The sequence below is a fragment of the Nuphar pumila genome, chromosome 7 (assembly GCF_984573655.1).
Source record: "Nuphar pumila chromosome 7, dmNupPumi1.hap1.1, whole genome shotgun sequence".
Taxonomy (NCBI): Eukaryota; Viridiplantae; Streptophyta; class Magnoliopsida; order Nymphaeales; family Nymphaeaceae; genus Nuphar; species Nuphar pumila.
In genome coordinates, this window is record NC_143255.1 from 116,619,058 (window position 1) to 116,636,182 (window position 17,125).

General features: G+C 35.7%; 1 protein-coding gene across 1 annotated transcript; it reads left to right on the forward strand.

Annotated features, from left to right (window-relative positions):
* Positions 1-10,829: 10,829 nt before the first annotated feature.
* On the forward strand, positions 10,830-15,120 carry LOC149833089 (putative methyltransferase PMT18). Its single transcript, XM_090014898.1, has 6 exons — positions 10,830-11,100; positions 11,952-12,646; positions 12,946-13,156; positions 13,624-13,921; positions 14,008-14,475; positions 14,602-15,120. The coding sequence occupies exons 2-6, from the start codon at positions 11,957-11,959 to the stop codon at positions 14,819-14,821; spliced, it is 1,887 nt and encodes a 628-aa protein (XP_089871024.1). The 5' UTR covers positions 10,830-11,100; positions 11,952-11,956; the 3' UTR covers positions 14,822-15,120.
* The last annotated feature ends 2,005 nt before the right edge of the window (positions 15,121-17,125 follow it).

Here is a 17,125-nt window from a genome sequence, read left to right on the forward strand (position 1 = left end):
TTAGTGATTCCGGAAGAGCGTTCCTGAAACATACACATTTGATACCCGAACACAGCTATAAGCTAAATAATCTAACACTACAAGCCCATGTTATTTATCGTCGACAATATATGATTTATGGTAGCCAATAACATAAATGATGATAAATATGATTGCGCACTTTGTTGGCTCTTTACGATGGTTTATATTACTATTTTCGATGATATTTATATATCATTGTGTATCTAAAAATAAATTCGACGATATGATATAGTCAATATAAAATGGTCAACTATAGAATGTCATCGGTAATAGTAATTAAAGGCGGCAATATTTATGGTCGGCTATACTAACTAAAACCGGCGATAAATATCTTCACATATATTGTTCAAAGCTGATCGGTGATAATTATCGTCGGTTATATTGAAAAATTATATATGTTCAAATAGCCAAAGATAAAATATTGTCGGCTATAGTAATTAAATTTGATGATAAATATTATCATATTTATATTAAAAAACATATATGTCAAAAATATCCAACGATAAATATCGTTGGGTATAGATTAAACTCGATAATAATTATCATTATATATATATATATATATATATTAAAAAGTAGCCGATGATAAATATCATAAGTTATATTAAGCAAACTGACGATAAATATGATCGCTAGTAACTTTGATATAGATAATGATAAAAAGCATGAGCAAAAGTCACTTTTTTTTAAAAAATATATTTTTACTAGCATAGTTTTTGTATAGAATCTTGCGAATTTGCATAGAACTTTTGCATGGATTGATAAAAATTCATTCAATTAGAAGGAAAATTTCACGAAATCATGCAAATTTGCATAAAATTTCTGCATAGTTTGATGAAAATTTATATAATTAGAAAAAAAATCAAATAGAATCGTGTGAATTTATATAGAACTTCTATATAGTTTGATAGCAATTTGCTCAATTAGAAAAAAAATCGCATGGAATCGTGTGGATTTGCATGAAACTTCCATATAATTTGAAAAAAATTCTCTTAAATAAAAGAAAAATTGCATCAAATCGTACAAATTTATATAAAACTTTCACATAGTTTAATAAAAATTTGTACAATTAGAAAGAAAATTGCATAGAATCGTGTGAATTTGTATAGAACTTCTACATAGTTTGAGGAAAATTTGCTCCATCAGAAGGAAATGTGGATGAAATTATACAAATTTTCATAATTTTTTTGCATAATTATATGGGAAGTCATTCAATTCTTGAAAATTTTGCATGAAATTGTGTAATTTTTTTTCTTACAAAAATTGCTCTTTGATTATTATAGATCACTTCAATTATTGCATAAAAATATAACACATCAAACTTTGCTATTACAGAACACTTTAAAATAAAAAATTAATTATTGCCTAGCCCATCAAATGCAACCATATAAGTGTGGAAGAGAAAGAGGTAATTAGTCCGTACAAAAGATTAAATATGAACAACTAGAGGACAAATGGTGTTGGCTACCCTAATTATTCTTCCAAGTCAAACTCTAATAATTTATGGTCTCCATTTTTATGGTCGGTAATGACATGTTTTCTTGTAGTATAAGAATATCTAAGAAAAACTAGAAATTGAAAGCAAAAGCAAGAAATAACTAAAAATAACAAAAAAAATCAATAAACTGAAAATAAACTCATAATTTAACTCTCGCCTCTAAATTCTATCCACCTCATCAATATATAGAAGATGGATTACAATCTTGATGACTCTGAATCCCTATCTTGATAATCTCTTAAAGGAAAACATCCTAATTCTACCGAACTGTTAAAATGCTAAAAGGAGAGGATGATCAATTACTTAGATCTAGTATCATTACAAATGATTCAAAAAATAAAAACTACCAAACTCAAAACAAATGGATCCCAAATCATCCAATAAATCTGGATGGCTCGGAGCACCTGCATCAGGTTGCATCACAAATCCACATTCTACCAACCTTTTATATGGATGCTGGTACGGTGATCCATATCCTTTAAACATGAATGTGATTCAGATGGGTAACCGATCCACATTCTATCTGTTTTTTTTAGGAAAACATTCTATTTGTTTTAACCTGTTTGCTATGTCATTGGGATGCGCCATTTTGGTCGCGTGTCCCGGTGACATGAATGGACAAACTACTAACATTTAATATTTTAATATCTTTTTAATAATTTTAATTATATTTCAATAAAAATATATTTTTGTGTATCAATATAAAAATATATTTTATTTTTAAAAATGGAAAATCTATATTATCCTGCCCTAATTTTAAAAAAAAATCACCAACTTGGGTGCACCTCTACCTATGTAACAGTCTCTTTGTGGGTTCGGTGCAATTTTTTTCACTAGGGTTAGGTTCTTACGGCACATGAATAGTGGATTAATATATATATATATATATATATATATATATATATTGAAGTGCAAGCTGGGGCTAGCCAGACCCCCATCGGTTATTATTCAAGGTACCATTGGGTTTTGAACCTTCAACGTTACACCACAAGGAGACGTGCACTGACAGCTCTTGCCAACCACCCTGTTGGATCAATAATTAATGTAAAATAAAGTTGGTGTTTTTTACACAGATATGAATCGTTCAAAGATTGAGCTATGGGTTAGTCCTGCTACTGCAGGGCCATCTGCACCGTTCTTTCCGGTGACATGAATGGACACACTACTAACATTTAATATTTTAATATCTTTTTAATAATTTTAATTATATTTCAATAAAAATATATTTTTATGTATCAATATAAAAATATATTTTATTTTTAAAAATGGAAAATCTATATTATCCTGCCCTAATTTTCAAAAAAAATCACGAACTTGGGTGCACCTCTACCTATGTAACAGTCTCTTTGTGGGTTCGGTGCAATTTTTTTCACTAGGGTTAGGCTCTTACGGCACATGAATAGTGGATTAATATATATATATATATATATATATATATATATATATATATATATTTTGTTTTTTGAAGTGCAAGCTGGGGTTAGCCAGACCTCCACCGGTTATTATTCAACGTACCATTGGGTTTTGAACCTTCAACGTCACACCACAAGGAGACGTACACTGACAGCTCTTGCCAACTACCCTATTGGATCAATAATTAATGTAAAATAAAGTTGGTGTTTTTCACACAGATATGAATCGTTCAAAGATTGAGCTAATGGGTTAGTCCTGCTACTGCAGGGCCATCTGCACCGTTCTTTCCGGGAGGGTTAGATGGTACAGAACTGCAGATTTACGTTAGTTGGTGTGGCATAAAAAGAACTTGAAAAGCACGTCACCGTGGGATTCTGGTCTGCAAGCAAAGGGCAGCAGAATCTGCACCAAACGTATAATACGAATTGTGTGGTACATTTCACTTTGTACATTTGGACAGAGTATGCTAATGCATCCATCTCTTTCACGTACATCTGAACTTAGTGAATAATGTGGAGAGAAAGGCAAGCTGGGGTTAGGCAGACTCCCACCGGTTAATATTCAATCGTATCATTGGGGTTTGAACCTGCAACGTCCCATCACAAGGAGACGTGCAGTGACAGCTCCTACCAATCACATGGAGCCCTTGTTGGTGCGTTCTTATTTATTCATTTGATCATAGTTATACGGGCCACTCAACAGCTATGCTACAAAGACAGGTGGACACGAGGACACGGGTTCAACTTACAAGTTCGAAGATTTTTTTTCAAAAATAAGACACAAGGGCACGATTCTTTACTTTCAATATTTTTTTTCATATTCAAATAGTAAAAAACTTTCATATTAAAATATTATTAAGAAGTAATAAAAATTATTAACAATAATAAAAGGTTATCCAAACTAATCCGTATCGAATCATCATCTCTGCAAATTATTAACAATAATAGAGACATGCAGCCAAAATAGCGTGTCCCTGTGACAATGCCCAGCAGCCTGGACAGTATAGGTCCGATCAGGCAGGTTTTGGACACTGGATCTACATAGCCCATTGACTAGGAATACTCCTATTTTGAACGGTGATAGGATGCAATAAAACAACATTAGCTCCAGCCACACCACCAACATGAAGAGGGTTAAGACGGTGCTTCTTTGTTAGCTAAATTGGTACGAGCCAGAAGTTTTTTGTTAGGTGGGCAGACTTTGGGTCTCAGGGATAATCCTATGGTCTTGAAGGACGATCCATTTATTCAGACTAGTTGCAGAAAAAGAATTTTTTTGCTCGAAGAACAGTCGTTCGTGGAGAGATAAAACTTAAATAAGCCTCTGAATTAAAATAACAATTGTTACAAACACAAACAACTAAATTTATGAACATAATAAGATAAAACCTTAAATTGTACTTTTAAACTAAAATAAAGATTGTTCACTTAAGAAATACAAACAATTAAATTCATGAAAATTTTGCAATTGGAATATTTTATTTTTTATATTTTGAAAACAATTGATAATTGCATCATCACTGATAGTATCAAATGTCTCCTTCTCTATGTAAGTAGCCAAAGCATCATTGATCAATTCATTTCTCATTCTATTACGTAGAGGACATTTGATATTGTTCATAACTGAAAATGCTCTTTCAACACTTGTTGTTGCAACTGGCAAAGTTAATGCAAATATAATCAATAGATACACATAAGAAAATACAATATGCTTTTGAGTTGCTACCATCATCTCTGCTAGCTCTGCTAAAGATTTTAAACTTGAAAACTGATCACTGTTTCACATTTCTGTAATATATATATCCAATTGATTTTCAAGTCTAATTATGTTTACTCTAGAAAAGTCCTTAGGGTAAAGCTCAGCAAGACGAATCAACTTATCTTTATCAAAAGCAAAAAAAAAAATCTTTGGACTCAAGCATGCCATTGAAATGAGAAGCTATGTATTTGTTTCAGTGAAACGATTATTCAACTCTTGAAGTTGCAAATCAATAATAGTATAAAACACATCAATACGATAATGATGCAATATAGTGATCTTTCCAACCTTACGTCTTGGTCATCCTTGAGGTGTATATGAGTCCCCTAGATCAGGAATCAGAACATCAGATCTCTTACAAAACATGAACACTTTGTTTATGAGAGAGTCCCATCCATTGTCTCTCAAACCTTGAAGGCACTGTTTTGATGTAGTGACTAAACTCATAACATTCATAATGTCTTGATCTTTTTGTTGAAGTGCTTGTGAAAGATCATGAGTTATTCTTAAAACTTTACACATCAAATGTAAGCAAAAAACAAATTAAAAATCTTGCAACTGATGATATAAAGTAATTGCATGTGAACTTTTTCCTGAATATGTATCTTCTGCAATGAAATCTAACACTTGAATAACAGAAGAATACATATTGAGTAAACTAACCAAAGCATCGTAATGAGAACCTCACCGAGTATCACTAGATCGTTTGAAACTTATATATTGATTTAATCCTCGTCCTGTTTCAAGTTTACCCAATGCTAGTGCTTCAGCAATTTGCATAAATTTTGCTTCTTGAATAAGCTCAGATCTCTTGCATGAAGTGGAGAAAAAAATTTACAACCTGCCTAATATATTGAAAAATACATTAAGCAATGAATTTTTTTAGCAACACCAACTAATGCCAATTGAAGTTGATGTACAAAACAATAAATATAATATGCAGATGCATTTTCATGTAATATAAGACTTTTCAATCTATTAAACTTCCCTCTTATATTACTTGCTCCATCATAACCCTGTCCACGTGAACTTAATATGCCTAATTTATTCTTACAAAATGCTTCTTCAACTGCTTGTTTGAGTAACATAGAACTTGTTTTAAGAACATGCATAAGAGTAAGAAATTGCTCAACCACTCCACCTTTTTCATTAACAAACCGTAAAACAATAGCCATTTGTTCTTTAGTTGATACATCATGAGAATCATCAAGTAAAATAGAAAAAAAAGTATCTTCAAGTTCCATGACAATAACATTTGTGGTTTGTATAGAAGCAGCCTTGACAATATCCTTTTGTATATCATGAGATATCAATTTGTTATTTTCTGAAACACTTTTCAATACAACTTTATTTATATCATCATTGATCTTTGCAAATATCTTCAACAACTCAATAAAAATTCCTCTATTAAGAGATTTTTTAGCTTCATCATGCCCTCAAAATGCTAATCATTGACTTAACAAGTATCTGATTGCATTAACAGTTGCCCAAATGTGAAGTCTATACTCATCTTTTTATCGAATACTTTGTTTATAAAGTATAGCATCAATATGTTATTTTTGTAGCATCAAATTTTGACACTTCATTCGTGCTGAATTGTGAAAACTGCTAGAGCTTCCAACATGTTTATCAGACCTCTTCTTGTCTTTCCAATTATCAAATCCTTCATATACGAATGCCTCTGCACTAATCTTTTTTGTGCTTTTTGGCCTGAAAAGATAACACTGCAAACAATATGCTTTATGCTTACTTGTATTATACTCCAACCAATCTTTATACTCATCATACCAAGCTGGAATGGACCTTTGTTTTTGGTGGTTTAGTTGAAACGTACAATCTCGAAGTTGACAAGGACCACCGATCATATATGCTCTACGAACATTATCTTGGATATTAGGATGATAACTAGAAATAGAAGGACGAAGTGCAGGGTCTGCAGGTAACTCTGATTCATCAATTTCTGTTTTGCTTATTTTCTGACTTGGTTCTCCTTCTCGAGTTACAGAAGATTTATCAATGATTGACCTTTTCTTTATAAACTTATCCATTCCTATGCAACGAAAAAAAATAAGGCAATGTTCTATGAGTCAAATCTCATTGCAAAAAAAGATCGAGCAAAATGAAAATGAGAATCTTCTATAAGGCTAGGTATCAAACCATGTTACTCAAAATCATAATCAGAAAGAAAAGACCAAGAGATTTGTATGGAAAAGAAATTAATAGTTACTCAAAATTTAGAAGAATATAAACAAGAAATACACAAACACCATTCGACCCAGTTAGTGTTTGTGTATTTTTTGTTTAGCTTTTTACATATAACAAATCTAAAAATGTCAAAAAAAGGACCGTTCAGAAAACATGAAAGAGAACAGAAGAAAGAAAAAGAAGAAGAAGAAGGGAAAATAGAGAGATACCGACCTGCTTCAAGCCTTCAACCGGTGGTCTGACGTTTCGGCGTGATGGCGGACGACAGTGATGCTTCTTTACGTCGGCACCAGTGGCGGAGCGGTGGGCATGGGTGAAGTAGCAACACAAATGAAACGATGAAAATAAAATGGAAAACTTCAACCCCTCAATCCCTAATTTTTTGAAATGTCCTGACTCTTGACTCGGCCGAGTCGCAGTAGACTCGGGGTTGGGCACCGAGTCGAGTTGACTCGGTTGAGTCCCAAGTCAACTCGGTTTTTAATTCTGGGGTGGGCGACCGCCCACTCATGCCCACCCTTGGCTCGGCTGTTGGTAAGACCTTTTTTTTTTAAGGCAAGGGGTTAGGCATACCCCTACAAGATATCTCTTAAGCCCCATGTAGCAGAGGAATTTGACAAATATCGTGAGATTTATAAAAATCTCATGATAATATTGCGAGAAATTCCCTAAAGTTTAAAACTATAATTTCTCTCAAGTGAGGCCATGACACCCAAGTCCTTATAAAGCCCACCAATTACAAGCACCCACACATCCGGTGGAAGAAGTCGAACTTGAGACAAAGGGGTCAACACCTTCTCCCCAGTCCCACTGTCACTGGGGTGACCTGGGAGGGTGTCCGTTCGTCCTAAGTTTGAGTCCCACCGAGTGTGCAGGTGCCTTTCCCTAGTGGGCTCAGAGGGTTACGCGTTTTTACAGGGACTTCGTCATAAAACAAACTTTAAAATGACCTAAATTCAAAGAGACTTTTTATAGGGTTTTTGGCAAATTAGTACTGCCTTATAGAGCATTTACGAAATAGTCCCTAACTTTCTCATGGCTATTTACAAACTAGTCCTTCTGTCAACGGCTGTCACCAAAATGCCCTTCATCAAACAGTTGTTAGGGTAGTAACCTTTTGCAAATTAGTGGGCATTTTATAATGGTAGAACTGTCAATTTGTTGTCTGTCCGTTGATGAAAAGGCAGCGACCGATTTGCAAAGTGGCATAAGATAATAGGGACTATTTTGAAAATAGTTTATAAGTCAGGGACCAATTTGCGAAACACTTTTTTATAACGAATTCTAAAAGTTAGCTAACAGCTGTGAATCAATCATTTATTAGCAGCGTGGGCATGGGTGCATGATACGTTTACCTTGTGGGTGAATTGGCCAGTTGGATGGCAGTGGCAATTCTATGGGACGAGGAGCCCCCGTTTCAACTTGATGGCGTGCTCACAAAGGATGGTCAAACATGATCCCACCCATAGTGACAAAAGTTTAAAACGGCAAAATATCGTCAGTCAAAAACTCGGGAGATTTTGAAAATTTTCATGTATACCATGTTTTTTTGGTAAAATCTCAGCAATAAAAAAAAAATATAAAAAGTAATTTTTATAAGAAAATATAAATAAAATACATTTTAAAGTAAAAATCTCGAGGGTTTCATGATAAATATCTGCTAAAAACATAAATATCGCGATATTTGTCGCGGTTTGAAAATCTAGTGAGAAATTATCGTTTTAAACTTTCAGGCAATTTCTCATGATATTATCACAATTTTTTTTTAAATAAATCTTGCAATGTTTGTCACAGAGATCCCACCCACTGGATCCTGTCTGTTAAAGTCAGATGCTAAGATGTCCCCACAATGGGGACCCAAGTTTGGTTCATTTGCATTAGCGACCCAAATCCATATAACTCAGAAATCATAAGAGTTCAAGAATTCAAGAACATTATTATTGATGGGGATAGGGATGTAAAAGGATTCGTTGATTTCTTTCTTCCATTATTGCTCTGGATACCACAATGTCAACTCGATTAGGTTTGGTTAGGGCTCAAATGCACAAGCACCTAAGTTTGCTTTGGTAAGACCAACCAAAGTACAAAGTCCGTGCTGCTTTCTAGCCTAGGTCAAGTACTATGCTATGACCATATTAGTTGATAACTCCATAGCTCTATCCTGTCTTGTCTAATCCAGGCTCAATGCACGCTATGACCACTTTCCTGGTCAGATTAGGTCATAACTAGTTTTAGTAAAAACTGTACAGCCCTCATAATTATAGTTTTGATCAAACGTTTATTACTGAACTGAGAAATGAGAATTTCACTTAGCGTGTGTGTCTCGTGTCAAGATGATATCATAATACGGCACTTTATAAACGTGGTTTTATTTAATCTTTTGTGATCTTAATTGTTTATTTATTTACATTGACATTTTGTCAGCAAATATGTCATTTATTGCATTACATTTTAATCTTCAAATTAAATTTATTATTTAATTATTTTTCTGTCTTTGTGATCTCATGCTGAATCCATTTATGAGGTTCAATTGGGTTTCACACTTATGATTTCTAACTCATTCTTGTGGCGAAGTTGATGCAAGATCCGGTTCTTAGTATTTGGATCATGCTGAATCCATCAAGTCCAATTGGGATACTGGTCATTTCATGAGTCTTCAAAAATCAATAGCTTATAGTGTATGATATTTCTAGGCTTATAAGATTGTATTTTTTGATCGAAAAAACATGATGCAAGATCGGGTTCCTAGTATTTGGATCATGCTGAATCCATCTATGAGGTCCAATTAGGTTACCAAGGCAGGCACCTATGATTTCTAGCTCATTTCTGTGGCTAAGTTGACATGACCAAGTATTAAACCCCTGAAATTGGACAAAAGGTACCGTTTCCTCCAAATCAGTCTTGCTATAAGGAGCTTTTAAATGATAATGTAGCTGCCATGATGCTATCTGGATCGTCCATGGTCAAACTCGATCAAAGCCGAAGCATAATCTCATCAGGCGCCCTCTTCCAATAATTTGGAATAAAGTGCCCAACAACAACATCCATACCATAGTGACAATCGATAATATCGCGAGAAATTGCCTGAAAGTTTAAAACGGCAATTTCTTGTGAGATTTATGAAAAAACATAAATACCGCGATTTACGTTTTAAACAGCAATTTATCATGAAAAAATGTCTATTTTTATTTTTAAATAATTTTTATTAATATTTTCTTATAAAAAATAATTTATATATATTTAAATTAATTTTTTTATTGCCCAGATTTTTCCGAAAAAATGCAAGATTTATGAAAAAATTTCAATTTCTCACGAGTTTTTGAAAAACGAGAATTACGGTTTAAAACGTTTGCCACTGTGATCCGCAACCCCCCTTAAATAAAATTAATGAGTTAATTATCATCCTCATCTCAAAACTCAGTTGCTTTTGTTTCCTTTAGAAGCCGATTTGACTACAAATGAAAGGAATAGATAAACATACAAACCTACTCATCTTTTCATCGAGCGTTTCTAGCCTGGTCAGTCTCCTCCTATTCCTTCTCTCTTGCCTCTTGGAATGCTTGCCACGTAACCGATCTCAGATCAAGCCCCAGACTTTTTTTTTTACAAGAAAACCAAAAAGAAAAAAACCTCATGCCAACGGTGATCCTCACGTCTAAAATGAACATAGATGAGAGAGACTACTTTTTCACTGCTCTTAGTGATATAATATAATAAATGGTCATTGTGGGCTTCTTTATTTTTGTGTGAAAACTTGTTGGATTCCTTATTTTTTTCCTTTGTATTTTACAGGTTACGACACTGGAAAGGACATTATTATATTTCAATACTTAAGGCTCCTTTTGGTGAAGGCTTATCTGGAAACCGCAAATCAGAGAGGTAAGTGGTTCTTTTTTTGTTTTCTTTTCCAGACTTCATTTTCCCTATTGTTTCTCTGCTTATTTTACTTATTGGGGGTGAATGACGACGTGGGGTTGGCTGCTTTCATCGACTTTTAGGAGGTTTTTTGTGTCGGTGGTTTTTTGGAAAAATTTAATGGGTTTTTGGGGTCTTACTCATGTGGGGTTTTTCTCTTAGTAGGTGGGCTGTATTTTGAGGGTGGTTTTTTCAGAGTGAGGAAGGCTGCTGGTTTTCTTGTAGCCTTGGCTTTTAGAGCTGAGGGGTGTTGGGTTCTCTTATGGTGGTTCCTGGTTTTCTGAGCTAAGGTGGGTTTTTGGCTTCTGGGTTTTCAGGTTTTCACTGGAGTTTCTTGTTCTTTTGGTTCTGTTCTTGACGTCTGTCCTTGTTCTATCACTGTGATGGTTGATATTCATTAAGATCGTTCTTCTAAGTGTTTCCTTTTATTGATTGAAGGGGGCGCTCTTTTTTTGTTTCTGTATCTTGATTCAAATGTGACATCTTTCTTCCTTTTGGTAAGGAAAACGATTGTAAGAGTGCGGGTTTCTTTTGTAGAGATGTGAACCTTTCCCTTTTCTTTGTTCCCTTTTCTTTGAACTTCTTGGTGGGCTTTGTGGTTTTGTTTTGTTTCTCTTATCTGTACTATGTGGTTCTATGTAAGAGTTTTGATGAGGAAATTGGTAATGTGATGCTTTTTGCCAATATATGAGGTTTTCTTTTTCCTCCTGTTGGTCATTTTACATATATGGGTTATTACGGGAGGAATTGTTTTCTTTTCTTTTTAGATCTTTGGATACCTTTTCTTCTTCTTAAGCATCAGATTGGACCCTTCCCGTAGGCCCTTCTGCTTACTTTGGTTCTTGTTTTTGCGAGTTCTAGCATTTTTCTTGTTTTAGCTCTGCCTGTATATTCGTTACATAGCATACCCACCTCCATAAACTCCATTTTTGGCTCGTGAATGACAGAAAGTGGCTGCCCTTCTTTGTTTTTTCTTTGGATATATATGAGCTCTTTCCCATGCACCTGTCTTTCAAGTTTAAACTCTTGTTAAGATCTTCTACTAGGTACTGTTAATGGAGTTTTCCCCTGTATACCCATCTCTCTCTCTCTCTCAAGGTACGTATTGTATGTCTGATGTTTATGGGTGCTACTATGACAGGATCAATGGCTAATGAATACAGTGGAGGATCTCCAAAACCCCATCATGTGGAATCAAAGAGGGGACGTCTTTCCTGGGTTCTAGGCGTTAGTGCCCTGTGTGTTATCTTCTATATCCTTGGGTCGTGGCAAAACTTATCTCCCATTACTGCTGATCGGATAGGCATCACTCCGAAAGTGGGATGCGAAGATAACTCTGGAAAATATTCCCATCCGGTTGTCCATCCTTCATCATCAACACTGGATTTCGAAGCTCACCATCAACTAGGAGTCAATGATACTTTGTCCGTCTCCCGGAAAATCCCACCCTGCGACATGAAATACAGTGAATACACCCCTTGTCAAGATCCAAAAAGAGCGAGGAAATTTGAGAAGAAGATGTTAATGTACCGAGAGCGGCATTGCCCTGCAAAGGAGGAGCTCCTGACGTGTTTGATCCCTGCTCCGCCTAACTATAAGAACCCATTCACATGGCCTCAGAGCCGGGATTATGCTTGGTATAACAATGTCCCACACAAAGAGCTGACAATCGAAAAAGCTGTTCAGAACTGGATCCAAGTTGAGGCAGATAAGTTCCGATTTCCTGGTGGAGGTACCATGTTTCCACGAGGGGCTGATGCGTATATTGATGACATTGGTGAGCTCATCCCCCTTGCTTCAGGATCCATCAGAACTGCCCTTGATACTGGATGTGGAGTAAGTTCCTTGATCCACCCAGTTGTCTTTGCTTACCTGCTTTTGTGTTTGATTTGTGGTTGATGTTCTTGATCTGATGATTTTCTCAAGTTCAACATTCTTTTGTTGGTTTCAAATGGTCTTTTGCATCTTGTATGAAACTTGATTCAAGTTGTTGGTAGATTCACTCATTACTTTGTCAAGTTTTTTTCTTGCTTTTTGTTTTTGGTCTTTTTTGAGCTGCTCAACGTATTCATAGCTCAAATGCAAGAAACCTATGGGTGAAATCTGATCAATGTGCTCGTGACTGGTTGATGAAGGTGGCTAGTTGGGGTGCTTATCTGTTGAGCAGAAACATCTTGACAATGTCATTCGCGCCAAGGGATACACATGAAGCGCAGGTTCAGTTTGCATTGGAGCGGGGTGTTCCGGCAATGATTGGAGTGATGGCAGCAGATCGGATCCCATATCCTGCTCGATCTTTTGACATGGCCCACTGTTCAAGGTGCTTGATCCCTTGGTATGATTTTGGTGAGCATCTTCTCCCTTGCTTTCATCTGATATTTCTTGGATATTCTTGAGAAGTTCTTTAAATGTTGCTTTATGAAGTGTTCTCCTTTCTTCAAATGACAGAACTGGAAACTCTTGAACCTATGTTAACTTCTTGCACTCTGAATATGTGGGAAGCTGGTTATTTAATCACAATTCATTTGTTTCCTTCAAATCAAGCTCTGTCAATCTGCTTGATCCAGAGTATCTTGTCATGAGATTGATAGAAAGTGCTACCACATTTGAGGTTTTATGAGATCTAGATGGTCAGATGGCACCATCATAACCGAGGGTCTTGGGTTTGCATCCCATGGGGGCTATCCCCAGCTTAACTAGCAAAAAAATGCTACCTGCATTTGTGGCGTTTTACTGTTCATTGTGCAGATCTGCACTTGTTCATGCTTCAACTTTTCTACTAACTTGCATTAGATCTGTCACTTATTTTCCAGATGGGCTTTATTTGATTGAAGTCGACAGAGTTCTAAGACCAGGAGGTTACTGGATATTATCTGGTCCTCCAATTCGCTGGAAAAAGTACTATAAAGGATGGCAGAGAACCCCGGAAGATTTGAAAAAAGAGCAAGATGCCATTGAGGATGTGGCCAAGCATCTATGCTGGAAGAAGGTGGTGGAGAAGAATGATCTTGCTGTTTGGCAAAAACCCATCAACCACATTGAATGTGTGAAAAGTAGACAGGTCTATAAAGTTCCACATATCTGCAAGGATGACAATCCTGATGCTGCCTGGTAATCAGCCCCATCTCTTTCTTTGGTTTGGTCTGTAAACGTCAATTAACTCTTGCTGATGCTGCTTGATTTATCTTCTTATAAAGGTACAAAAAGATGGAAACATGTATAACCCCACTTCCAGAAGTGCAAAGCGCAGATGAAATAGCTGGAGGAGCGCTGAAGAAATGGCCAGAGAGGTCTATGGCTGTTCCACCAAGAATTTCTAGTGGCTCTATCCCGGGAATCACTGCCAAGAAATTTGAAGAGGATAAACAGCTATGGAAGGAACGCCTGGTGTATTACAAGAGAATTATTCCATCTCTTACACAGGGACGCTACAGAAATGTCATGGATATGAATGCTTATTTAGGAGGATTTGCAGCAGCACTGGCTGATGCTCCTGTGTGGGTCATGAATGTTGTCCCTGCTGATTCCAAACATGATACTCTCGGAGCAATCTATGAACGAGGCTTCATTGGTACATACCAAGATTGGTGTGAAGCTTTCTCCACATATCCTAGGACTTATGATCTGATACATGCTGGCGGTGTATTCAGTATTTATCAGGACAGGTAACATAATTAACCTACATATACAGACTTATGGTAGTACACACAATATATGTTTGCTTGCTTGCTTATCTTAGTGCCATCATCTTGTTTGAGGCCTTACTGAATGAAGCTTCTAATAACATGCAGGTGTGACATAACCAACATTCTTTTGGAGATGGATAGGATTCTGAGACCTGAAGGAACTGTGATATTCAGAGACACTGTTGAGGTTCTTGTCAAGATTCAAGGGATAACAGAAGGGATGAGATGGAAAAGCGAGATTAAGGACCATGAGAGTGGACCCTTTAACCCTGAGAAAATCCTTCTAGCTGTTAAAACATATTGGACCGGCAGTGCAAACCAGTAGTAGAAAATTTTGGATCTTTGCTGAATTTCCTGTTTCCACAAAAATTAGGGTGCCACAAGGCTCTCTGCTTGCAGTCTTATAAGGCTCATCTGTTTTTCCTTCTATTTTTGACTTACACCTTCTGTTTTACGCAATTTTTCCTTTTGAAGATCAATGTAAATAAAACAGGGGGTTTTCACATGTTTTTAGGTAATCTCCTGTAAGAGAACGTTTGTGTCACTTGCAGCAACCTGTGGGGAAGACCTATTGAAATCTTCTGCTTTGTAAGCTCACCTGATTTGTAAGATGGGGCTTATTTTGTATGCGGTATAAAGAACAGCATGTCTGGATTTTTATGAATTTTATATAATACGATCTAAAATGCATCAAAGCGCTATGACGGTATCTTTTAAATAGATCCGTCTGGTGACAAGGCATAAGATGCTTCAAAACTGACCAACTTGGTCATGATATCTCTCTTTAAACGCCTAATTCAGGTTTAGTCTGAATCCTTGACCAAGAATCAATTCTATAATATGCTCTTGTTGGGTATTACATTTTCCAGCATCTTCAATGAGGTCTGTGACCAATCACGTGGCTCCTGAGATTACATTCATAATTAATATCAGTGGTGTCTGTCACATTTGATCTATTGTGGAGAAGATCTGACAGATTCTAATGGCTTTTAAGATTACTGTTCATTCTCTCAGTGTGGAAATTGATTCCTCACTGTGTGGCTTATATTTTTTATATTGATTTTGTTTTGATATTGATTTTCATTTTGTTTTGATTACATATTCTTTTGACTCAGCTAAATTTTTGAACTTTTTTCATTTTTGCTGTCAAACGTAGGATAAATTCTCCCACATATTTTTCCAATATCATCAAACACAAGATAAATTCTCCTTGGGATAAAAACTTCTGAAAGTTTCTTATCATGGAAGTAAAATTCAACAAGATATTTTATCTCCAGCAATCGAACGCTTAAAGTATATGTAAGGTTGTGAAGAGAATCCCCTTTATTTTGTAACCAATACTTTAATGACATACAAAAGGCAACATCACCCTAAAAAGATACGTTTGTTCCATTGCCAAGTGGGGAAGCATCATTCTTCCTTAAAGAGGAGGATTTAGTCCAGAGCTACTTGGACACCATCCGGCCAAATGCTTCTCTCCTTTTATCAAGAAAAGATCGGGGAATTTAATCTTTTCGCCACTCAGAACATTTCAGCCCTCCATGACTATGATTTTCCTAATCTATACCTTTCCAATATTTGAGTCTACTTATAGGATTTTTTTATGGTACTGTAACATAGTGACAAATATTGCCCTATTTTTGAAAATATTGCAAAAAATGATATATCTTGGTCATTGTTCAAATGGCCAAAATATTGTGACATTATTGTTTACACAAAAGAATCATGATGTGTACCAATATCTCGTCTATTTAATAGAAACAGTACTTTTTAAATTCTCTCTATATTTTTTATTTTCTATTTATTCCTAAAATATCTTTTGTTTTATTTATTTTTGCCAATAATTTGCTGACAAACATATGAGAAATATAAAAATTATTTGTTTCTCAGGAGAATTTGGTTGCCATTATTTTGCTGTTTTAAATGTTTGCCAACATGACTGTGAGTATATGTGAGAACATTGGTTTGCTTGTCTAAGCCTGATATATGTGGGTATCTTGCTAGACCCATAAACTGCAAGCAGAGCTGGGAAAGGGCTATTCGTGGCTTAGCTCGTGTTCGGCTCATTCAAACTTATGAACTAGGCTTGGCATGCCGAGGATGAACAATGAGTTTTCAGGTTGGCCTGATTTGACTTTTATAGGCTCATAATAAATATATTTTATATCATTTTTTTATTTGTCACACGGAAAAACCCAGCCCCGATAGCCGGTAGATCTTAGATCGACACTCCGGGGGTTAAATCCTGTTGCTGGGATTTGGTTGAAGTATTTGTTTGGCAAGCAATAAGTTTAGGGCACAAATCCTATAATTACACGCAGCTTTAAAACAATGAATCTATTTTGTTAATTTGAGCTTGATTAGGGTCAAATTTCTACTATTTTCAACTTTAAAAAAAGTGTTATTTTTCATCAATGAGCCAGCTTGAGCTTTGCTCGTGCAACTCAGGCTTGGCTTAAGCTTGAGGTTGCCTCAAGTGAGCCAAACTTGAATACCTTCTGTTAGGTTCATTCAACTTGTTCATAATTGCATGTAGAATTGCATATGGTAAATCTTTTTGTTTTAGGAAGTGGTTGTAGATGGACCTCTCCTCTATGATTGTGAACGTTGGAAATCGTGGGGCCCATAG